Raw genomic sequence first — 26,128 nt, forward strand, 5'->3', positions numbered from 1 at the left:
AGGGCTTGAGTTAATGTGGGTGGGGGCGTAGAACAGTGGTTAGGTTAAGGGACAGATTAGGTTTAATATAAAGATTAGGTTAATAATTAAATTAGGATTTGGAATAGATTATGGTTTAGGGTGAGTTCGAGGACCCAGATTTTTTAAAACAAATTGTTGTAAAACTTAAATACTTTCCATTTAATGATAATGGAAAGTTTTACTTCTTGAAAATTCAATGTAGTAGGTTTCTTATCAAAGTATTATGTTTCTAAATATATTCTCCATTCCAACACGTAGCTGTTATAGTAGCGTGATCAAGCTAAGTGATAAGTAATATGACGATGAGCCTGATCGAGACTCTGTCCTTCAGGGTGATGGAGGACTTTACTTTTGCCACCCTGATGGATTGCCGCCTGCCAAATTTAGAGCTCACCACTGGTCCACTGGTGATCCCTGCACCTTGACAGGAACCGCTGTCATGGCAGTTTCTGTTATGGTACAAAAGGTTTGGTGGACAGCTGCTGTTGATTTTGACAGCAGTCTACAAAACTTTAACAAAAAAAATCCCAGTGTTTGTTATTGAAAAACACAAAAACTAATAACTTGCATACCCTGCCTTTTTCTCTCGCTGTGGGGTTCATCATTTGGTTTTTTCTGTCCTTCCCTGACCGGTTTTACCTGGCAGGGATGGAGAAAAAAGGACATCACATCATACACCCTAAAAAGGGTGGGGGGCCATCAGATTGACAGATGGGGAACTGCATCGTGAGCACCCTGTTGGGACAACTCTAACTGAACCCTTATGTTACTAGAATAGTCAGATTATAAATTCATTTTGAGTATTATTGGTGAAGTCTCTAAAGTTTGCTTCCAGGCAAACGCCAGGTAGGCACTTCTGGAGATCCCCAGCCAAGGATCTAAGTCTTGGCACTAACTAGTTTTAACCAGGTAGCTTAACAGTCAGTAACCAGACATGAATTGGGTCACATTTGCATATATCAATAGAGAATGTACGAAGGAAGGTGTTCAATGCCAGGAGATACTGTAAGACAGAATCAGGCGAACTATGGATGCCTAACTTACTAAAACAATCACCCTGCTCCCTCGTGTACATTGTGCCTGTCAGGCCTTTGCTCGTCTGTGCCCTCGCAGCGGCATCAAGTTGCATGTATCTAGCCATATACAGCTTAAAACACATTGTTGAAATAGCAAAAAACATAAAAGACAAGAGGTGCTCCATTGTCTTTCTCTCTGCAGCTCTGTTCTGCGACTTCTACAACCCAGATGGGGACTGTGAGTGGCACTACAAACCGTGCGGCGCCCCATGCATGAAGACCTGCGTCAACCCTGGTGGGAAATGCCTTTATGAGTTGCCCGGCTTGGAAGGTATGGGAGAAACAATCTAGACTTTGTCCATATTCTGCTCTGTTTTCAGCAGTTATGATCATTTGAAACAGTCCACACTGGACAGTAGAGATGTAGTCAGGATGCAAAGGAGAGAAGTTTGTAAGTTGTCTTCCCAAACTAGGCTTGTGCTGGGGTTCAGAGCTAACAGCCTGCCATGGTCGGATGCCAGAACATAGATAGGGAGTGTGGAGGCCCAACATATTCAGAGGGGACATCTGTGGGCAGGTAGAACTCTGTTGCTTAGATATGTCTGCCACAATGTTCGTTCTCTCAACCCATTCTAAAGTCTAAATACTGTGGGTCATGGGGGAAAGGTATTTGGACTTCCACCATGATAGCTCCCACAGGTTACCATGGCACATTCCTGGCCGTTCTCAGCTCTCCTTTGAGGGACCAAATTGTTTTAAAATCCCCCATTTGTCCAGATGCTAGTTCAACTCTGATTCATACCGCCAGGGATGCTTATAAGCAAGGAACAAAAAAGATGGCTAAAATGTCAATTCTTCCAATAACAACCTTTCAAATATGAGACAACATTGCAGTATCAAGGCCATCCTTCCTACCAGCTCGACTTGGTGGGTTTCGAAAAGCTTTGACAGGAAATAAGCAAGCATAGAAAGCTATGTTTTTTCCTTCTAACCGTTCCCTTGCTTTTTCATTTTTTTCATCTGTTGTCTTCTGAAAATCTTTAGGTTGCTACCCCAGCTGCCCAGAGGACCGACCCTACTTCGATGAGCAGAACATGGCCTGCACTGCTAACTGTGGCTGCTATGACAATCATGGCAACCTCTACAGACCTGGCTCCAAGATCCCCAGTGTGGAGAACTGCATGTCATGGTAAGGGAGGATGGGTGAAAGGGAAATTAATTGCATGTGACCTCCTTGATAAGTGGTTGATGGCTTCTTTTGATTCCTCGCGGGTAATCATCATCATTTTTGGATGTCCTGCCTAGTGATAGCCCTCTCTGAGTCTCTGGGACCTATGCTTGAATTCTGAGATGGAGTTAAAATAATACCGCTGCATGTTTTCTTGCTTGACTCATGTTTGTATAAGTTTGCGTGTGTGGGCTGCTGGCCACAAAATTGCATTTTTTGCTCGAAAAGTAACAGAGCATGAACATTTGTGATGCTTGTAACTCATAACTACCTTCTCTCCAACTAGCTCGTGCATTGGCAATGACATGAAATGCAACTACGACCTTACAGGTAAGATGTCAAGGGTCGCATGCAGAGTTTTTTTGCTACAGCACTGGACTTCCTAGAAGCGTGAATATTCCCTGACTACATGCTTGATTTTTCAGCCTGTTTTTGTTCTTACGGTGGCAAGAAGTACAAGTATGGTGACGAAATCTACCGAACAGGAGATAACCTGGGAGGCTGCTTTGTAGCAACCTGCGCAGCCAATGGCACAATCAACCGCCACATTACAGAATGCTCAACCACAGCACCCACCACAGCCTTCACCTTCACCACTGACACGCCCACTTCCTCGCACACCAGCGGTAGGTTGTTTGTGTTCTCTCTGATAAACTTGCTCCTGTAGTCAGGCTATTTAGGTTTCCTTTAGTCATTAGTGGGATCAGTGAGTAGGCACAGTAATAGAGCTGGATGGCCCTATGGCGGTGTGGATCAGGGCAGTGGTTTGGCACAGAGACTGTTATTTCTGAGTAATTTTGTGCTTTGGCACCAGCAAACCTCAATATGTCATTCTCTTGCTTACTTCAGCATTGCAGGCGCTGTTTGGTTTCAAGGTTCCCCCTTTCTTATCAGACGGCAGTCATTCAGTAGCAAAGGCAGCGTGACTTCCTATGAGCAGGCACCATCAGTACCAGAGTCACAGTGCCTACTGGTGCTACCTGACTCAATATTTGTGGGTCACTGCAGAGACACCAACTTTTACACGCGGGAGGGAGATGTATAGCTTTTTATACTATAGAACTTGAGGAAAATCGCGAAAAGTTGAGGCAATGTAGTTACTTTGGTACTGCAGCTGCGCTTGAATCTTGCAGCAAGTGGGATAAACAACACTACAATGTATTCCAACTTGAACTTTTCATTAATATTTTTAATTATCAGTAATTTATGCCAATTGACAATCATGCAAAGGGTTGGATTCAACTAGTTTTCTCAATTATTTGTACAGTACCATGTAAAGTACTGGCATAAGGAATAACATGTGATTTTTTTCCCAATGAGTAAAATAGTAGGTAATATTGTTTGTCCTTTTCTCTGCCCATCACAGCACCACCCACTCCTACTGTCTGTGTCCATGAGGTGTGCAGCTGGACAGGATGGCTTGATCATAGTTACCCAGGGCCAAGACCTGAGGATGGAGACTATGAGACTTTAGAGTTAATGGAAGAGAAGGGGGAGAAGGTTTGTAAAACGCCAAAAGAAGTCCGCTGTCGAGCTGCAGATTTTCCAGATTCCACTTTGGAAGAAGTCGGCCAGGTAGTGCAATGCACCCCTCAAACTGGACTTACTTGCAATAACTATGATCAGAAGCCAGTACGCAAGTGCAACAATTTCCAGGCCAGCTTTTTATGTTGTTCCTATGTGCCTTGTGGTTCTACGCCTTCATCAACCACCACTTCTGCCACAGAACCAACCACAACCACAGGAACTACAGGGGCCCCATCAACACCTACAGGCACAGAAACAACTACAAGCGCTGGCACTACAGGGACACTACCAACAACAGAAAAACAACCAACAACAACCACTGGTGTGACAGGGAGACCATCAACACCTGGCACTGAACCAACTACAACCACTGGTACGACAGGGTCGCCATCAACACCTGGCACTGAACCAACTACGACCACTGGTATGACAGGAACATCATCAACACCTGGCACAGAACCAACCACGACCGCCGGCACTACAGAAACACCATCATCACCTGGCACAGAACACACTACAATAACTGGTACTACAGGAACACCATCAACACCTGGCACAGAACACACCACACCCACTGGTACCACAGGAACACTATCCACACCTGGCACTGAACCAACTACAACTACTGGCACCACAGGGTCTCCAACACCAGGAACAGAACCCACTACAACCACTGGTACAACAGGGACACCATTGATCCCGAGCACAGAGTCAACCACGACCACTGGTACCACTGGCACATCATCGACCCCTGGCACAGAACCAACCACGTCCACTGGAACTACAGAGACACCATCAACACCTGGCACAGAACACACTACAACCACGGGTAAAACAGAGACATCAACAACATCTGTCACAGAACCAACCACAACCACTGGTACCACTGGAGCACCATCAACTCCTGGCACTGAACCCACAACAACCACTGGTACTACAGGAACCCCATCAACACCGGGGACTGAGTCAACCACGACCATTGGTACTACAGTGGCTCCATCAACTTCAGGCACAGAACCAACTACAAGCACTGGTACAACAGGAACACCATCAACACCGGGGACTGAATCAACCACAACCATTGGAACTACAGGGGCTCCATCAACACCTGGCCCTGAACCAACTACGACCACTGGTTCAACAGGAACACCATCGACACCTGGCACAGAACCAACCACAACCACTGGTACCACAGGAACACCATCGACACCGGGGACTGAAGAAAGCACTGGTACAACAGGAACACAATCAACTCCTGGTACAGAGACAACCACTGGCTCTACAGAGACACCATCAACACCTGGCACAGAACCAACCACAGCCACTGGTACCACAGGAACACCATCGACACCAGGCACTGAAGCAACCACAAGCACTGGTACAACAGGAACACAATCAACACCTGGTACAGTGACAACCACTGGCAATACAGAGACACCATCAACACCTGGCACAGAACCAACCACAACCACTGGTACCACAGGAACACCATCGACACCAGGCACTGAAGCAACCACAAGCACTGGTACAACAGGAACACAATCCACACCTGGTACAGAGACAACCACTGGCACTACAGAGACACCATCAACACCTGGCACAGAACCAACCACAACCACTGGTACAACAAGAACGCCATCGACACCAGTCACTGAAGCAACCACAAGCACTGGTACAACAGGAACACAATCAACACCCGGTACAGAGACAACCACTGGCACTACAGAGACACCATCAACACCAGGCACAGAACCAACCACAACCACTGGTACCACAGGAACGCCATCGACACCAGGCACAGAAGCAACCACAAGCACTGGTACAACAGGAACACAATCAACACCTGGTACAGAGACAACCACTGGCACTACAGAGACACCATCAACACCTGGCACAGAACCAACCACGACCACTGGTACCACAGGAACGCCATCGACACCAGGCACTGAAGCAACCACAAGCACTAGTACAACAGGAACACAATCAACACCTGGTACAGAGACAACCACTGGCACTACAGAGACATCATCAACACCAGGCACAGAACCAACCACAACCACTGGTACCACAGGAACGCCATCGACACCAGGCACTGAAGCAACCACAAGCACTGGTACAACAGGAACACAATCAACACCTGGTACAGAGACAACCACTGGCACTACAGAGACATCATCAACACCTGGCACAGAACCAACCACAACCACTGGTACCACAGGACCGCCATCGACACCAGGCACTGAAGCAACCACAAGCACTGGTACAACAGGAACACAATCAACACCTGGTACAGAGACAACCACTGGCACTACAGAGACACCATCAACACCTGGCACAGAACCAACCACAACCACTGGTACCACAGGAACGCCATCGACACCAGGCACTGAAGCAACCACAAGCACTGGTACAACAGGAACACAATCAACACCTGGTACAGAGACAACCACTGGCACTACAGAAACACCATCAACACCTGGCACAGAACCAACCACAACCACTGGTACCACAGGAACGCTATCGACACCAGGCACTGAAGCAACCACAAGCACTGGTACAACAGGAACACAATCAACACCTGGTACAGAGACAACCACTGGCACTACAGAGACATCATCAACACCAGGCACAGAACCAACCACAACCACTGGTACCACAGGAACGCCATCGACACCAGGCACTGAAGCAACCACAAGCACTGGTACAACAGGAACACAATCAACACCTGGTACAGAGACAACCACTGGCACTACAGAGACATCATCAACACCTGGCACAGAACCAACCACAACCACTGGTACCACAGGAACGCCATCGACACCAGGCACTGAAGCAACCACAAGCACTGGTACATCAGGAACACAATCAACACCTGGTACAGAGACAACCACTGGCACTTCAGAGACACCATCAACACCTGGCACAGAACCAACCACAACCACTGGTACCACAGGAACGCCATCGACACCAGGCACTGAAGCAACCACAAGCACTGGTACAACAGGAACACAATCAACACCTGGTACAGAGACAACCACTGGCACTACAGAGACACCATCAACACCTGGTACAGAACCAACCACAACCACTGGTACCACAGGAACGCCATCAACAACAGGCACTGACGCAACCTCAAGCACTGGTACAACAGGAACACAATCAACACCTGGTACAGAGACAACCACTGGCACTACAGAGACACCATCAACACCTGGCACAGAACCAACCACAACCACTGGTACCACAAGAACACCATCGACACCAGGCACTGAAGCAACCACAAGCACTGGTACAACAGGAACACAATCAACACCTGGTACAGAGACAACCACTGGCACTACAGAGACACCATCAACACCTGGCACAGAACCAACCACAACCACTGGTACCACAGGAACACCATCAACACCAGGCACTGAAGCAACCACAAGCACTGGTACAACAGGAACACAATCAACACCTGGTACAGAGACAACCACTGGCACTACAGAGACACCATCAACACCTGGCACAGAACCAACCACAACCACTGGTACCACAGGAACGCCATCAACACCAGGCACTGAAGCAACCACAAGCACTGGTACAATGGGAACACCATCAACACCAGGTTCAGAAACAGCCACGACCACTGGCACTATAGGGACACCATCGACACCAGGCACAGAACCAACTACAACAACTGGCACTCCAGGGACACCATCAACATCTGGCACAGAACCAACCACACCCACTGGCACTACTGGAACACAATCAACACCTGGTACAGAGACAACCACTGGCACTACAAAGACTCAATCAACACCTGGAACGGAAACATCTATGACCACTGGTAGTACAGGAACAGAATCTACACCTGGTACAGAACCACCCACAACCTCTGGTACTACAGGGACACCATTAACACCTACTACAAAGCCAACCACGACCACTGGTAGCACAGGGTCCTCATCGACACCTGGTACCGAACCCAGCACAACTATGGGTACCACGTCAACAACTACTTCTGTTACACCTACCTGCCACTGCAAAGTTGGGGAGAATCTGATTCCTCCTGGTAAGTGAAGATTTTTTCATGTTAATGAGATAACAAAAATAAAAAACACATGCTTAGCAATTGTATTTTAAGGCAGCAATTCCTATATTATTTGTGCATTTAATCAATATTAGGGTTTTTGTGTCAAGGAGAGTCACTGCATTAAATTGCACTAACAATGATGAATCCTGATTGGACGATGAAAGTCTAAAGTACCAATTATAGTGGGATATGCCCTTTAAACAAAATAGTCGGTTGAGTTTTGAGACAGGAATTGATTTACCATTTTGAAAGAAATATCACTCTAGTGCCTGTCCTAAAAAGGATATCTTATCCTAAAATGTGGTTTAGTGGAAGGATTTATCTGAAAAAGAAGATGTAACATGCCTTATGGCCAATGGTGTTTAAAGACCCAAAGTTTTACTCCAGTGATCTGCATATATTTTCCACAAATTCTACAATTACTAAATTTAGATTGCAAAGCTGAACGCAAGTGGGATTTTGCATGAAAATAGTACCCAATAAACTTGTGAAAAAACAATTAAACGATTTTCAATTTCCATTCCAGTTTGAAATTTGGGAAGTAAAAAGGGTTTTACTGTAAACTCGTGACAAAATGGCTCCACCATTTTCAGTGCCAACCAGTCCTTCCAAGGACAAAGTGTATATTTCTGCAGAATAACAATCCTATGGTGCAGACGTAGAAGTGTGACATTTTGTGCACTAAGTATAGCTCAATGATCAGGATTTATGCTAGACTTTGCTAATGTAATAAAAACTTTGCACACCCCAACTTCTGACTCACAATCGAGGATTAAGCACTCTTCTCTGCATGTAGTGCCTTATTTACATTGGGGGACTATCCTCTAATTTCTGAAAGAAGTGATAAACACGCTTGATGAAGAGAATCATCTTTTGGTATTTTGCCCACCATACAAATCATTAGGTGGTAAAATATTCTATTGTGGATGCTTCTCTGAGTTTAGAACTTCCTCTGTAATTGATCAGATTTCCCGTTACCACCTAATTCTAAAATGGACTCTCATTTTGAAGGGTGATCTCCAATGATTGTGAGCCATTGATCCAAAAGAAGTGAAGATAAGAATGGGATGGGAAAACATAACTTGCCACCAGAGTCTTTCCACTGCTGGCCTCCAACCATTCTCTTAAGATGCCAACCCAACAGATTTGAAAACTTTGCAGCCATCAGGAATAAAAGCAATCAGGGGCAAAGTCGTCTCAGCTTACAAAATATCAGCATGTTGAAGAGACTTCAGTTCCATAATGGGTCAATTTGCCTTAGATATGTGATCTCTGGTAGACTCATAAGATTTGGGAGAAGGGTGTGTGTCAAAATGTGGCTATTGTTGAAGACTACCAGCTGTGCAGTCAAACTAGTTAAATGAGATTTTAGCAGCAGAGGCAACACCTATATGACATGCATTGGGGGCTACAATGCTCTTATGGAACCTAATGTTTTAAGGGCGTGATCTGTTTTGCTTAAAAGAGTGCCTGTCTCCAGTAGAGGGCCACTATAGTTCATGCTTTATATCACATGACATTACGAAAACTATATTGACTTACTACATTGCAGTGAAAGTATAAGTAAGTACGTCAGGAGTTAAGAATAGTAAATATATATTTATGCTGCAATACAGTGATTAGGTCAATGTAGTGAATGCAAAAATGTAAAGGTCAATAATATTGGCCTTGATTAACATTAGAAGGTGAGTGAAAACTCATATTGGTAAGGCAAAGACAGACATACAAATCTAATGCTGGAGATTGTAAATGAGAGAATTTGTAAATTGCAGGGCCTTTCCTACACAGCTCTTACCATCAAAAGAAGAACTATTTTGCGTGTTCATTTTCTAATGCTGTTGTTTCATCACTCACTAGCAATTTTGCTTTTCGTATTATTCAGGTGGCGTCATCTACAATACAACAGATAAAGAAGGCTGCTTCTACTTTGCCATTTGCGGTGCCGACTGCACACCTGTGAGGTCCAAGGGTCCCTGCATAACCACTGGTACCCCTCCGCCACAAGTCACTTCGCCAATCACTACTGTGACACCAGTTACTCCAGAAGGTACAACTGAAACAACCACCCCAAACACAACTGAACGGCCTCCCGTCACCACTACACCTTCAAGCTCAGGATCGCTGCCAACCACTCACAAACGTCCGGACTTCAATTTCACTGATGGCTGTGAAAGTGTAGAACCCTACAGAGAGGTAAATTGATATACCAGGCTGCCAATTCATGCAAGTGAGCATTTTGGGTTAATCATTCGGTCAGAACTCCTTGTTTATTTACTCTCAAGGTAAAAACAATAATATCTTACAAATTCTGGTCTCACAATGCTGAATGGATGGAGTTTTAAAGGGAAGATAGTATGGGCTTGCTCTCTGAAATGTGTGCCGTTATATGCTGGGACTCGTTGTTAAAAGTATTTATCAAACTTCAGTGTTGTGAAGACACTGCCATGCTCTACGCAGTAAGTAAAATAAAAAATGCTGATATCGCTTTCCGCACAATTGATATGACGTGATGACAATAGTACTCACTCTTAGGTAAAAACAGAATGATGCATATTTGGGAGTCTCCACCTCAAAGACTTAAACCACTTTTTTGTTACAGATTGGTGAAACATGGGAAATTAACAAATGCACTAACGCAACCTGCGAATTTGGTGGGAACATCACCCTGCAGCATGTTGAATGCCCACCCGTCAAGGAGATTACATGTGATAGTGGATTAGCTCCCAAACAAGTCTATGACGAGAAAGGCTGTTGCTTCCAGTACGAATGTGAAAGTAAGTGCTGCAAAACCCAAGCATAGGCAATGTGGGGCTTGTGCTTTAAGCTTTGAGCACCTGAGGCTTTACAAAACCATTCTATTGAGAATGAACAGCCAAAGAATCATGTAAAATGTAGATATAACAGTGAACCAATGCTTATGTGAAGTTCAGAAGGTAGGGTCTTGTGCCTTCCGCTTTCCCTCTTTTTATGACTATGTTAAGTAGTGTTCTACAATGACACCCTTTGATGGGAACAACTAAAGGATGCATGGGCATTGCCAGAGATACCCTATCCACTACATGTCTGGGTGCCCTGAGACATCCACAGCATTGGGAATAGATTCATTATTTGGTAATTGAGGAAAAGAGTACATAAAATGTCAGGAAACTGCATTTTGTAGGGCATAGCTAGGAATTTAGAAAGTTCATCCAGCTCCAAATGTTTGATGCACTGAGTGGTCAAACCACTGTTGGCTTACACAGTAAGTCCTCCCTGCTTCTATGTCAAAGTGCCAGACTATGGCTGTGCTCTGTCACTGCTTTTGGGCTCTTTTAGAATTAAACAGATAAACGCTAGTAACTTCTCTTATGTTAGGACACATTTTCATTATAAAGTAAATCGGGATGATGGCAGTGGTCCCTTACTGCACGTGGGAGGAGTTGGGTTTTATCCCAAGAGAACAGTGCTTCCTAAAATCGAGTTTTGAAGTGTCTCAGCCAACTGCCTCAGCAACTTCTCACTGGTGATGGTTATGTTGTTAATGGATAGCCTCCTCGGGGAATAAACATAGACCCTACCGACGCAGTGGGGAACAAATCCACTGATGCTTGGTATCCAGAATGCACCCGCTGGAGCTATCTCACGCTTCCCTACATGCATCCTCCTGAGGTTCATGCCACAGAACCATTCCCCTGTAAAAAGAACTGGTTGAACGGGCTGCTCACCCTTTCCGCTCCTTTGTTGCACTGTTTGTCAGAATTCCCAACCTTGTTTCCCTTGACTTGGATTAGTCTATAAACTGTGGTTCTTGTTAGACAGTAGTTGGCTGTGAAAAACGTAGCTATAATTCTAAAGATCTTCACGTGGAATGGTGTTATTAACTCAAAGTAAAAGACTGTCCTTTCTTTATTCAGGCTGCGTGGGACCTGACGGAAAACCTAGAATGGTGAGTCCACCTTAGTACATTTACTACACTGGCCTTCATCTAATATCCGAAATATATAGCATTCTCTGGTGGGCAGCGGCTTTTTGGTTTCAGCTCTTCCTTTGAGACAGTCATGGTGTGTGTCTGTATGTGTGTCTGTACATTCCTATGTCAGTGTCGTGGGATGCCCTAGTCTATATTTATCACTCTAATAACATGTCATGGTATGTATAACATTGTGTAACCAGTGTGCGTAGAAGGCAGCATTCAATGCAGTTTTTATCTGGACTCTCACCTTGTCAGCCAATATCCAAGTTAGGTCAGCTGTCGAAATGCTGCTGGCAGTATCTAGTTTAAAGAAAAACCTATACAGAGGTGTAAGTTTCCATTAGAACTGCATGACATATAGGTGAATCACTGATTACTGCTGTGTTCAGGGTTCTGCTAGGGGTTCACAGTGAAGTAACTCATAATGGTATACAATACCTTACCCTAGCATACACAGATAATGCACATATGCTGTTTAGTGCTGTACTAGGAACCTTTCTGCACAGCAGTGAGGTACAACCGCTTGTAAAGGATAGTCAATTTTACATTTCTCATGAGTGGTGTGAGGTGGGTTGGGGGAGACTTGCTTGGGGAAGTCCTGACTACTTGGATACATTTAGAACATGCTTATTAGCCTGTAGGTAGTGTCTCAATTGTGTAATAGGTGTAAATTCTGAGTATCAAATACAAAATATTGTAACATCTTAATATAATGGACAAAATACCAAGAACAAACATATTTAAAGATAAGCATGTATGGATATTCTCTGCTTACCTCCATATATATATACTGTCATGGTATATTTAGCTCTGAGCTACTTAGAAGCGGGGTTAACAATAGTACACATATGCTTCCCTGTATGCACTTACCTTTTATTTAGTTTGATCCTCCATTTTGTCTGTGATATCAGAGTGCCCTGGTATTATTGTACTTGATATTCCAGAGTGCGACCGCGTAACATGTTGTTTTAACCCCCTGTCCTTTTACCCTGTGCTCCAGCCGGGAGAGTCATGGACAAGCAACTGCCAGAAATGCTCCTGCAACATCGATACCATTTCAGTCCAGTGTGAAGAAATCAAGTGTCAAGAGTCCACTCCACCAGCTTGTGACAAGGAAGGGTTCGAGCTTGTTGAGGCCCCAGTTCCAGAAAACCCCTGCTGCACCGAAATGACATGCAGTAAGTACTTCCTTTCCTCTCCCCTTAGTGAAGAGGAAGGATGCTTATCAGCCTATGTGCACATTGATTTTACATTACCGCCAATTTCTCATTCCCAATTCAAGCTGCCTTAACTGCCTGCTCCTTTTGTCCCAGCCCATATATTATGAGTATTGGATGAACATTTCACTAAACTGTCCTACTCCTAACGCAAGTGGCAAAAATACTAAAGAGGGTGACTTACTTGGCAAAAGACCTACTTAAGTGACTTCAGAAAAGGGACTGGACGGCCTGTCTGCTAACAGCATTATAGTAGGTTTAAAACCCAGGGTACGTTGGCACGCCACATCATGTCAAAGTAGTACCATGTAGCCACAGTGCTTGACTGTGGAGCTAGCCCACTGATACTACTTGCACCTGGCAAAACTTTCCTTACCACTCTGCGATTGTTTTAATGGCCATGACAATCGTGTTCTACTGAAGCTATGAACCCATACTAACCCATCCCAACTACAAGTTGTGTACCAAGCCAAAGCAACCCACTAATTGCTGTCTTGGCATCGAGTGTGCACTTCCCACTTGTGGCAACAGTTGATAGCCTTGTCTAGTACAGCCATGGCTAGGATAATATCTTCTCCCTTTACCTATTGATAGAAATGATATACCTGGAAGGCATATCTAGATTTGACCGAAGTCCAATAACCAATCACTGGTAGTGAAGATCACGTGTATAATAGATGATTAACACATATATTTCTATAAGTGTGTCTAGTAATGGTGTCCATTATCATAAATATAGTTTAAGAATGTGTGGTTCTGCCTCAAAGCCATGGGTGTAATGGTTAACACTATGCTAATCTCTCGACTCCAGACATCTTGCACCACTGCCCCGGCGGCAGGAAGGGCTGGGTCTGGCTACAATACAATGTCGACATTAATTAATCCAGGACTGTAATTAATGTGTGGTGAAAAAGTTTTCAATGCCCCTTTACTTTGTGTTTACAGAATGCATCCCCACACTGTGCAATCCAGATGTGAAGAAATGCGAGATAGGTTTCACGCTGTCGTCCATCCTTTCAGCCGGTGACTGCTGCGCCAAGATGGAATGTGGTATGTGTTCTGGGTTCTCACCATGTGGTATAGATTATAGACTGTGCATAAAGATACAGGGGTAGCCTGAATGTTTCAGACATGAGTTCTTGGGTGGATCTAGTAGATTTAAATTCCCAAAGGGTTCACCTAGAGTCTAAAAGAGTAAACATTCGTAGGACAACTTCCACTGCACAGACTGTTGCCTGCCACTCATTGACGTATGACCAAAAGTTTCCGGTTGGTCTTGTGGCAACAGGGTGCGTTTGATGCATGCATGACAAAAGAGCTGCCAATTTTCTTAAACTAAAGGGTTTTGAGGGAGAAATCTAGCAAGATTTCTAGATATTATTGAGCAGCCATGTAGCATCCCATACGAAGAAACTGAAGAGCTTTCTTGATCAGGGAGGTGCACGTGATCTGAACAGAAAATAGTTTGTTGTGAAAGTCAAAGCACATGGGAAGGGCGTGGCTGGTTCTACATTATTTTGCTGAGAAATGCCATCCCTGAGTCTTCTCCTCTTCAGGTAATGCCTGCAGTAGCGCGAGAACCTAGTCACAAAAGAGTGTTTTGCAATAGAGGAAGGGACACATTCCTTTCACTTACTTTCCCAAAGGCAGATGTACTAATGGCTTACTCGGGGTGTAATGTAACAGTGGCCTTGATACATGATCGTTTAGAAACAGGCACGTTATAAAAACTCATGTTCGCTTTCAGTTTATTAAAGAAACAAAAAAAAGAGCTAATGGTAGGAATGCTCTGTGTTACTTTGTTGCCCGCTTTGCCTTTTATCTTTGCTGGTTATTTCTGAATCTTTGTACAGGTGGTAGGGGGTTTCTTGTCAGAGTAACACTCCATGAGGGTTCAGAACTCTGGTGCAACTTTGAGACTGCAAAGAGAAAGACTCCCCGTTGTGACCAGTTTCTATATGAACTTGTGTCAGACAGCTTGCTTGAAATTCTCACTACTGCGGGCCAATTTACAGCATAGAAGAGCTCTCTGAAGAGAATGCACTGATAAAGATATAAGGTTGACGTTTCATTGTTTCTGAGGAAGACTAGGAGATATAACATCAGTTGAGATTACTTATATAGTTATACAGAAAGTGACCTACCGCCATCTTCTTTTTTCTTTCTCCAGTGCCAGAAAAAGTCTGTGTCTTCAACAATGTTACATACCAGGTAAACTATTGTTCTTACTTTTTTCCCTCATGTGAGACTCTTGCCCCAGAGTGCTTACACCCAACTTACAGCTCTTTCTCTTTTGCTGGTCACTTCCTGTTGCATAGAGTCCACAGTATACAACAAGCAACAGAGGGAATACCTTAGGCCCATCTTCTTTGAAGTAGACCCTTTATGCAGGGCTTTAAGTGGGCCGGGTCTCACCGATGCTGAGCACCGGCAGTTTTCTAAAGGGGACCTAGAAACAGGTCTCTATCGCGCTCTGTTTGGTGCCCTGGCACAGGCGGTCCGTTGTTTTCCGGACTGAAGTGACAACTGGCATATCGATATGCGCTGCTCACTTCTCACTAGTGGAGAAGTTACGGAATGACGTAGTGAGCGTTGTAGGGGAAGGGAAATCCTTGCTTCTTACATCTCCCATGTGTCTGCTTTTTAAAGCACAAGATTCTGAGTGCTGTTGCGAATGAAGGGGCCCTTTTGAATAGCGCGCACTGCAAATTACCTCTTCTCTATTCAGGGCTTTAAGTGGAAGCTTTTTCAATATTATATCCAAGCCATAGTAGCTACTTATTTATCTTATGCAACTAGCAACCACTGACAAAGCCCATAGTCCTGACTTGTTGTAGGTATGATGTTACTTGTATCATATATCTAGATGCAATGACATAAACAGCAAAATACAAGTCGGGGGGCACACTATGCTAAGCACAGATTTTTTTCGTTACGTATTTTAAGTCACGCCCTTAATTACATTGGCCACGCCCCTTTGAGAGACCCCCCCAGTTTTTTCATCCCACTTAAAGCCCTGCCTTTACGTAATCTCACAGCCCCTCATCTGGATCTTTATCGCTCCGCAAACACCTTTCTCTGTAAATGTTTGGCCTTTTCCACTTCTTTAATCTACATAGACCAGGCAGCCTTCGCTGACTCTACCACCCCAACCATGCAGGATATTGAATACAATGCATGACCTAGAGCTGTTTTTGTTTGACTTCCTCTAGCCTGGATCCAACATCCCACAAGTCAAGGGCGCCTGTAAGGAATGTGAGTGCACGGATCAGGTGGACCCAGACACCCAGTTACTCACTGTGACGTGCCAGGACACGGTTTGCCAGAAAGACTGTTCAGAGGTAAGAATCTTTACCGTACAGAGTAAGACTCCTAGGCATGCTATAAACTTCCTCTATTTAGTCTACTCTCTGACATGCTCGTAAAGTAAGCAGGGACGGTAACGTAAAAAGTACTAATTATTAAGCTACAAGTTTATTTTAAGATGGACAGCAAGAAAGGGATACACAGCCAGATCAAACACCTGGATCAGTGTATATTAGGGGACACCCCACACAATAAGACATTCTTAATACCTTTAGGCCCCTTTGACCAGTGTTCACCACCTTCAAGAAAAACTTACCTTGCCCAAAAGTGAATTGATGGGAAAACGTATATCAGTCTCTTTACCACTATCCTGAACTGGCGAAGTGCAAGAAGAGGCTCGCCCAGTGTGAGGAGGAAATGGCCACCTGCCCCCACGTGCACATGGGTAAGGAGGAGGTTTACAAAGATCACACCCTCAACTTGCCCTAAGGTCAAGAGGGGAAATATCTCCACCTAGCGTCACCTCCTTGTAATCCCTCCATGTCCTGGGAGCAGGGCGCAAGGGTGTGTAGCAGGGAACCCGCTCATCTGTGGTGCGTAATAATGTGTGAGCCATGGAGGAGTGTGCTACTTGCAACCGCTACCACGCCCTGTTCCCCATCCTCTATGGTCTGCTGTATTGGGAAGTTCTCCCTGGATGGGAGGGTTGTGATATGCCATAATGCCTAAATGTCATGATATTTAAGTTCTTATGGCAAAACCACTGTTGATATTAATCATCCTTAAATCCTTTTTGACTATATTATACTTTAAATACAGCTGCAGGGAGTATAATATGCCATTGTTGAGTGTGGTGTGGAGGCCTTGATTCATGAGAGGCAAAGCCTCCTGTAGGTCATAATGCTCACATTCCGCGCCCATGGTATTAAATTGCATATTACACTTATTGGAAGTCGACCGACATGCATGGTTACTACCATGCAGTTTTTAAGGTGCAGCACATATAATAAAATGTATACAGCCATGTTCAGACCACGCGTAGTTACTCGCATGCAGTGCGATAGAAGCACAATAAACAAGCTTTGTGAGTATGGCCTCATTTGTTTTCTTCTGTCAACTGATTCTAAAATATGATATGTGAGACCACAAGAATTGGTTTCTGAAATCATTAAAGCTGTACTGCTATAACATGAAATTTTACATTTTGACTGTTATAATGTAAAAGTGCTTTTATCATTACAGTTGTTCTAAATGTCATGCTATTAGGCCACATCTGTTTTCACTGGCATGGGATACATCTATAACCATATCATGTTTGGTTGTTTCTATTACACAAAATGTACTGGTATAACAACTCATATTTCATAGGGAACTGTGAAATATTTCCAAGCTCAAATGATTGGGGGTCCCGAATGTTTCTAGTGATGTTCATGATTCTCTGGTTACAGCACCTCCCTAGAGGGTACATTATTCAACCACTAATGAAATGTCATATAGGGAACTACACGTGACACGCGTTGAGGATGGAAATAGCCTCCTGCCCCCATTCGAACAAGGGCTACAAAGAATCCACTCTCACTTCGCCCAGAGGCAAATATTGAAATATCCCTTTTCCCACCACTTACTATTCAGAGGCATACAATATTTTGTGGTTGACTTTGTGCTGTAGGGTTGTGCCACGATGGAAATATAGAACCTTGTTCATTAAGTTTGTGAGTTTTTCGTGTATATGGCGAAGTCACTGCTAACAGATTAGTCATCCTTAACTCCCTTAAACTGTAGTTTTTCAGGGAATACTTTACCCACCGATGCAGGTAGTTTAAACCCCTCTTCATTACTCTGTTGTGTGTGGGGAGAGGCCTGATTCACCAGACGTGAATCCTCACATCCCTTGACAATGGCAATAGATAACACATTACATGTGATGGATTCGGACATGTAGGTAACACCATATTGTTTCTCTTTAATTTGTAATGTGCAGCACTTAAAACCAAGGGTATATGGCCTCATGGAGAGCAGAAGAGGTTAAATGCATGCAGTGAAACAGAATCACAATAATCAGGCTTTGTGGGTATGGCTCGTGTGAAACATTTCCAATCTCAAATGAGAGAGGTTCCTAAATGATTCTAGTGGTGTCTGGGTTCTCCTGATTTGGTGGCCTCTCACAAGAGGGCGCCACATACAACAAATAATGAAATACAACTCTAGTGTCCACATGTGACTGCTTTTCTTTGACCCCTCTGTGATCCAGGGATTTGAGTATACGGAGACGCCAGAGGAGTGCTGTGGAAAGTGTGTGCAGACGAAGTGTGTCATGAAGACACAGAACAATGAAACCAAAGTCCTTGAGGTAACTCTGCTGTGATGAAAGCTTCCGCTCTCCTGTTCAAGAGCCTTGCTTGTCAGTCTGGCGCTGCAGCACCATGTTGAGTGGTTTAGATGTTGTTACCTATTGGAGGCAGGTCCAGCCTTGTCTTGCAAGTACTCAGAGTTCCTGCATGCGGTTCCTTTGACCCACCACCCTTATCCAGTATCAATATAAGGAAATGATGGACATAGGGAGGTGCCTGCCGTAGGGCTCACAAATCACCGAATATGTCAATCTATACACCAGCCTGGTGTCTATTACTTACTTCATGGCTGGCCTTCCATTAGAGGACACAACTAATGTATTATCACTGGACATAGGGAGTGCCTTTACACTGGCAACAACAGCTTGACGGTTTAATAGGGAGCAACAAGAATGAAGCGGCAGAAAAGCTGTACATTGGAGTCCTATATCTCAATTTCATGAGCCGCTGGTCCTTTCAGAATAGCTGATCCAATTATTTAGCCATGAACATAAATTTTGGTATTCCTCTGTTCATGCTCGCATGACACGAGGAGGTGCCCTGGGATCATACATTTACATCTAACAATTATTCTTGACAGTATCTGATATAACTATGTACACGAATATGACCAGTATTAAGGGTAAAATATCTCCAAAGGCACCCAGTCTCTTATTTAATTTGCGGTGCCAATAAGGAGACATGGCACAGAAAGATTTAGAGCCGATTAAGTGGATTGCTTGTAGGGAGGATATATCAGTTAGACATCAGATAGGTTTATTATTGTCAGCATATTTTATTTTATTTATTTATTTAAAAGGTTTTATATAGCGCTGGCTAGACCCGGAGGTATCAGAGCGCTTTACATGGGTATCAGATAATAAATTGCAGGTAAGAGCTTTACAAAGGTTACACAGTTATTAGAGCATGGCAATTTTAGTTACAGGTAAGGTTGAGACAAACAAAAAGGAACATACAGGAAGGGGGAAAAGCTGGCAAGGGGAGAAGTTCCAAGGAGTGGGGGCGGGGGGGGGGGTGTGGGTAAGAGCAGGGGAAGTATCACAGTAGCCCATTTTCTTTTTTATCTCTTTGAGAATAAATATATTTGCCCAAATATAGGCTCAAATGTAATATTCTTGCCAAAAGATAGGATAATATGTGGGTGTTTATTATACATTTCTATTATTATAAATGACTTCAGTGAAATACCCATAAAGAATATATATATATTTTTAATTTACATGCTTCCGTTTCCTTTGGGTGCAATGATGGTGCGGTGCAAACAACACCCATGGTGATGATTTGTAAAACAGGACCTTGCCTAGGCTTTTCTTTAAAACCCCCACACCCGTTTGAATTTTTAATTTTATTTCAGGTTGGAGAGATATGGAACCCATCCGGTGATGATTGCGGCATGCAATATGAGTGTGAAAAATTCAATGAACATTTTGTCGTATCCTCTGTGAAGAGGGTGTGTCCGGCCCTAGAGCCCGCAGACTGTCCAAATGTAAGTCTTTCAAACTACTCAATGAGTACTCTTTCATCGAATCAATCTGGGGCACAAATGGGTGTTATTATTTTCTTAGCTTAGAACATCTGCCTCACCCGTCAACATTTCTGTCTCGTATTCACAACTCCTCCCACATCTTCCTCCCTGCATATTTTGTCAAAAAATGTGGAGTCTGACCGACTCCTGGCAATTACCTTATCTGAAAGCTGTAATGCCTCACCTTCTTTTGGGTGCCTCTTCCGACTCTAGGATTGTTGGATCAACCATCAAAAGTGCAGTTAGATTGCAGAGCGAATGATAGATCCTCTTTCGATCAGTTTGTTGGTGCTGGCACCATCTTTGGTTGGAATCACCTCTGTTGCATAGCAGAGCTCCAAGAAATAAGCAAAGAAATCTCAAATAACTGGTACCATTTCATAAGATACAAACACCCTCAGTTTAGTCCTTTGTCTGTCTTTGCTACTGTATTGCATGGTAAGCAGTTTGTGTGTTATGGTTGCCTGGTTCGAATTGTCTGTTGCCTACAGAAGACATTACATGTAAGTAGCAGGCGGACCTTCTACTATCGACTGATGCTGAACTTTCCCACGATTGGCATTTTGTGAATTAATATTATGGATCAAAGACCATTTGGTTCCATTGGCAAGCCCGAATCTGTGCCTTGCAGTATTTCAGTGGCTGTATCTGTCAGTCTGGGTCTCTGCATTTCCGAAATAACAGTTAGCACTGAAAAGCTTTGACTCGCTCACAGGGGTCCTAGATTCGAAAATGTGAATATTAACATGACATCTTTGAAAATATATATGAACAAGTAATTACTGTGTGTAAGCCATTGCTCAGTAACTGTACAGTGTTCATTATATTTAGTTGCTCCTATCCTGCTGTACCATAAAGTGTCTCACACTAGCTGATCAACCCTTTCCATGAGGCTATGGTACTCCTTCCCTGCTAGTGTGTGTAAAGTTAAAGCCCTTACTAGCCTCTGAGGATTATGAAGTGCTCTCACACTTGTTGTAAGTGCTTACTGCAGTGAGACCAAGCTGAGAAACACAAACAGTTTAAAAACCTTTACAGAGAAAGTTCTGTGTTTACACCGGTGGAGCAGCCACTGACTTGGTTGGTGTAAACTTCTGACATAGCGACCCATTGATCAAAGGCAGCTGGGTCACAGTGATGGTCATGTCACCCTATTGAGCCCAGGCCGATTGGTACTGATTTTTCCTGTCCGTGTCTACCATACAAGGCATGGTGGACACAAACAGGGAAAATGTACAATGACCTTCATATGCTGTCTCTAAACAAAACAGTTTATCAAAAAGCGCTTTAAAGATGGTGCAGCTCGGCAAACTGGCAGTGGTGTCTGAGGAGCAGGAGCAGTGGTGTCTTCCTTCATCGTACACACATCCCGCCTGGCAGGTCAAGATCTCCCTATAGGCCTCCGCTGCCCTGCCCTATCTTCTAGTGTCTAAGTGATTCCCATAGTCTGAAAAGTGACTTCTCTGCTCCCTCTCTAGTCAAAGACTGTTAACTCCCTCACAGTGCAGGCAGTCTGTAATTCACATGGTGCTATACATCTTCCGTGGTCAAACTATTTTTCTAGCAGAGAAGTGGGGGTTATGAGTAGTAATTCATGATCCCTGGCATAGCCTCCTGAATGATTGTGTTCATATTGTTGAGGTTATGTTGAGGTTCTTGAGAAAATCATACATTGATTGGTCTAACCAGTGTCTGATTTTTCATATTTCCATATCTTATTTTATTCCAGGAATACAGACAGAAGACATCCGATGGTTGTTGCGAAATCTGTAAATGTAAGTAATTGTGCTGTAACACGGAGATGCAATGGCTGTCTCTTATAACCTAGAGCTATCCCTTCATGACTCTTTTTTTTTATAGTAATAGAGCGTCATTTGTCAGATGTTTTTTGATAGGCCATACCCTGTTGTTTCTGTAAGCTTAGGTAGACCCCTCAGGGTTTTCTAAGTGTCCGGTCATTTGCGAGAGAGATTGAATGAAGGAGTATCTGAGTGACAGCTTTCCTGCTAAGTTTTTTTGAGGGTTGTGAATAAGGTTATGCTGGAATCGTTTACTAGGAGCAATAACTGATGTTTTTTAGTGTTGTGTACAATTATTTGACACTACTTGGAAGCATGCGTAACATCATCAGTGCTAGAAGAGAAGTTATCTCATACGCGACTGAGTGACATCTCACATGTAGGAGCAGATCTTTCAGCCTTTTCTGACTCCCTTTGAATTGGTGGTCTTCATGACAGATGTCTCTTTTTGTAAATGATGAGTCATGATGAGTCACCATGCGCTGATTTCTGCTTGTGCTGCATGTTATGGTGAAGGAGGTACCATCTCACACTGGTTTTACCTGAGATACAGGCTCGGTGAAAGACAGTGAGGGTATAGGTGGTGACTAAGGTTCTCTTTTCACTGTGTTGATGATAGTCTTACATAGTTACTTTTGAGGAACATTTAAGTACAAGATATTTTCCCCCCTTTCAATTCCGAATACAGAAACCGGCAAAGGAATATTTCACCCTGTGTAAAAGATGTTGACTTTTCCTTCTAATTCTTACAGTGCCCCAGTCATCTTGCACGCCTCAACCCAAGGCAACTGTCCTATCTCATGGCACATGCAACACAACCGTTGAGCTGTCTGTATGCGATGGGCTGTGCAGCAGTACCTCAGGGTAAGTGGTTGCAACATACAGTACAATGCACTAGATCTAAGTAGAGTGTGGGATGATCATTTTTCACCTAACTGGTTCCCGTGTCTGGAAATTGAGGGGCTTTTTATGAAAACTGTTGCATCGTTGCGTGAAAACAGCGATGCAAACGTTTTCACAGCATCCTCCTTGTGACAGGATGGATGTGCAGTATTTAATGTACGGCGCTCCATGTCAGAAGGAGTTACAGATATGTCAGTATTTCTGAAATATATGTAGGTGCAAAAGTGGCGCATTGCTAGGGTGTGTGAAAACAGACGCAACTCCAGCAATGTGTCCTTTTACATGAGGCAAGCCCCATGTGAAAGGGCATGCGTCTCTTATGCCTGCTGTGAGGCAGGCTTAGGGTTTTGACACAGTTTAGAAGTGACGCAGTGAAATCTTATAGATTTCACTGCACCACTTCTACCACCTTTTATTGCGGGGGAATGCCCACCCTGCATACACTATACCTGAAGAAGGGATAATGTAGTGCAGAGGTTTACAAAGTGGCGCACCTGCTTAGATGCATCGCTTTGTAAATATGGCACAACGTGACGCATTAGTTACAACACTGCAGTGTCACAAAAAGTTACGCAACAATGGCGTAAAAGTGGTGCAAAGTCTCATAAATAATGTAAATGTAGGTGTACTTATATAGCGCAAACCTGTCACCCAAAGGGCATCCTGGCGCTTGCTTAGGGAACCCGTCCTGGTATTCCCCTGTGAGATACCCCGGCAGGGTGTCCACAAGGTGAAAGCCAGGCATCCCGCCGCAAGGGGCTGTAGTGGAGATTAAGCAAGCTATTGCCCAGAGTTGCAGAGTGTGACCCCGTGATTCGAGTAGGCACCGGAGCGAGAATTGTCGAGTCCGAGACCCGCCGAGGCGGGGAATCGAACCCTGGTCCACTGTCGATCTCAGCTTCCGGGTCTGCCACCTCTAACCACTGAGCCACGCTTCTCCACTTAATGCTCTGAGTGTTCTGTTATCCCCACAACCTTAGACATTTCACTGCTCTGCACTTATTAGGTGTGTCGTAGTCATCCACTGCAGTCCCACTCATTCCCTTCTCACTGAGCCCAGGCACACTTCACGGCAGTCCCACTCATTCCCTTCTCACTGATATGAGACACTCATTCTCTTCCCTCTTACCCCACATACTCCACTGGAGTGACACTCATTCCCTTTTCACTGATTCTTGACACTTCATTGGAAGCACTGATCACTGACACTTCATCAATATATTTGTATGTTTCAATGAAGTAATACTAATATCCACTTCACCTACCTAATATATGTCAATGGGAATGTCTCTAGATTACCTAACCTCTCTTGTTAATGGAGTCTCACTCACAGCTGATAACAGGTTTTCTCCATCATGTAGTTTCACCCATTCCTTTATCCCTGGTCTAATACACCTACTGGAACTGCAAATTGTTCCCCATGTCACATTATTTAATGGAAAAAAAATCAATTGTTTCATGCATGGTGCCCTAAATATTACTCCTCAGTGCTAAATTGAATTATCGAAGTATCTATAACTATGTATTTTACACATTTGTTACTGTAGCTTTTTAAAACCTGTTGTTTCTTTTCCTTTTGTTGGACAGATTCTCCTCCATGACTAGAGCAATGGAGCATAAATGTTCTTGTTGCCAGGAGCTGAAGAAAAGTAATAAGACAGCAGAATTGGTCTGTGAGGATGGCACCAGCATCAGCTTCTCCTACGTCACCGTGGATGAGTGCGGTTGTGTGGGCACCGTGTGCATCCCCGAAGAGGGCACATGGGCAGCTCAGCCGGAAAATAGTAGAAGGCGCAGAAGATAAAACACTAGCACCTAACTACAGCTAACAGGACATGTAAATTTGCTTCACCTGTCTTTTGGCTACCTAATAAACTTGCTTTGAAATTTACTTCTTTATTGTTGTTGTTTCCGCCACTATAAAGGCGACCGCCTAGGCATTGTCAGAATGCTGCATTTATAGACACAAAGCTGACAACTCTTTTTGCAAAATGGCTGAGAGTGGTCTTCAAATAAAGTGCAAAATAGGGTATAGTATGTTTTTTTTGCCATACCTGGTTGTAGGCGTTTGTTGAGTGATTGTAGTATACTAAGGGCTTGGATGTTGCTCCAGCACATTATCAGAATAATGCTCTACTGCAAAAACAGTCCTTTGCATCTTTGCCAATAATGATCAATGTGCCCATCCTTATGAAGAGGAAACTCTGCCATCCCTTACATCCCACCCCTGAGAGTGATGTCTCTAATGATCCAACCATCACACTCCAGCGCCTCTAAAGTCGCTTCAAATGATGAGGTTGTCTTGTAGGAGCTCCATTGGCCACTTTTCCCAGATAACTATATTTTTCTAAATTGCAGAAGGCACATGAAAAGCTTAAAACATCTACATCTGTTTTGACTGAGTATTAAAATTAATTTCAGAGTAAGAGAAGGTGAGAGACTGAGTGAGAGCCAGACAAGGAGCTCTTTCTTTTCTATTCTTTGCTATTTCTTTTGATAACTCTTGAGAAATTAGTCCTGAGCTGTACCTCTAATACGCTGCAATTCCTTGATCCTTCGCAGAGGACTATTTCTTAATGAGGATTTTATTGTTTCTGTTATGTTGCTGTGTCATTTTTCGTTTTGGAAGGAAATACTCTGCAGATTATAATAAAACTCACACTTCAGTTTGGGTTCAGGTGGTTGCCCAGCAAAGATGGTTTCAATCTTGGTCTCTAAGGGTTGCACCTTGCCTCCACCTACCAGGTGTACGAGATACACAGTGGAACCCTGCCCAATCTGGCACTTATTGGCTTTGATGGTCAGGCCTGCCTGTTTCAGGGCTTGAAGCACCTTGTGAAGGAGATAAAGATGTTCCTCCCAGATGGAACTGTAGACAGCAATTGTGTCTAAGTAGGCAGCACAGAAAGCCTCCTTAGCAGCCAGGACCCTGATAACCTACCTTTGGAAGGTAGCAGGGGCACAATCAAGTCCAAGGGCATCACTGGAAATTGGTTGTGGCCCTCGGGTTGAAAATGTTGACTTCTCTTGGGCCCCCTCAATCAGAGCGATGTGCCAGTACCCTGGTGTCTAATCATAGGTACTGAGGAACATGGCAGCGTCCAGCGTTTCAATGAGCTCATCAGCTCAGGGAGATGGGATGTGCATAAATCCTGGTGACTGAGTTGAGTCCTCAGTAGTACACGCAGAATCGGAGTTCAGATAT

The 26,128-nt window shown here is 44.0% G+C and overlaps 1 protein-coding gene across 1 annotated transcript in view; it reads left to right on the forward strand.

The window, feature by feature from the left end:
• LOC144823878 (uncharacterized) overlaps positions 1–24,814 on the forward strand; it is a 66,633-nt gene extending 41,819 nt beyond the window's left edge. Inside the window, exons 27-43 of the mRNA XM_078682766.1 lie at positions 1,240–1,368; positions 2,082–2,226; positions 2,552–2,595; positions 2,691–2,891; positions 3,632–7,849; positions 9,753–10,063; positions 10,470–10,644; positions 11,764–11,795; positions 12,823–13,000; positions 13,985–14,089; positions 15,210–15,250; positions 16,252–16,380; positions 18,597–18,695; positions 20,051–20,182; positions 21,951–21,996; positions 22,773–22,884; positions 24,511–24,814. Of these exons, the coding sequence (XP_078538892.1) occupies positions 1,240–1,368; positions 2,082–2,226; positions 2,552–2,595; positions 2,691–2,891; positions 3,632–7,849; positions 9,753–10,063; positions 10,470–10,644; positions 11,764–11,795; positions 12,823–13,000; positions 13,985–14,089; positions 15,210–15,250; positions 16,252–16,380; positions 18,597–18,695; positions 20,051–20,182; positions 21,951–21,996; positions 22,773–22,884; positions 24,511–24,727 (6,314 nt within the window). The 3' untranslated portion in view covers positions 24,728–24,814. The remainder of the gene's footprint in view (positions 1–1,239; positions 1,369–2,081; positions 2,227–2,551; positions 2,596–2,690; positions 2,892–3,631; positions 7,850–9,752; positions 10,064–10,469; positions 10,645–11,763; positions 11,796–12,822; positions 13,001–13,984; positions 14,090–15,209; positions 15,251–16,251; positions 16,381–18,596; positions 18,696–20,050; positions 20,183–21,950; positions 21,997–22,772; positions 22,885–24,510) is intronic.
• The last annotated feature ends 1,314 nt before the right edge of the window (positions 24,815–26,128 follow it).

The sequence above is a fragment of the Lissotriton helveticus genome, chromosome 3_1 (assembly GCF_964261635.1).
Source record: "Lissotriton helveticus chromosome 3_1, aLisHel1.1, whole genome shotgun sequence".
NCBI lineage: Eukaryota > Metazoa > Chordata > Amphibia > Caudata > Salamandridae > Lissotriton > Lissotriton helveticus.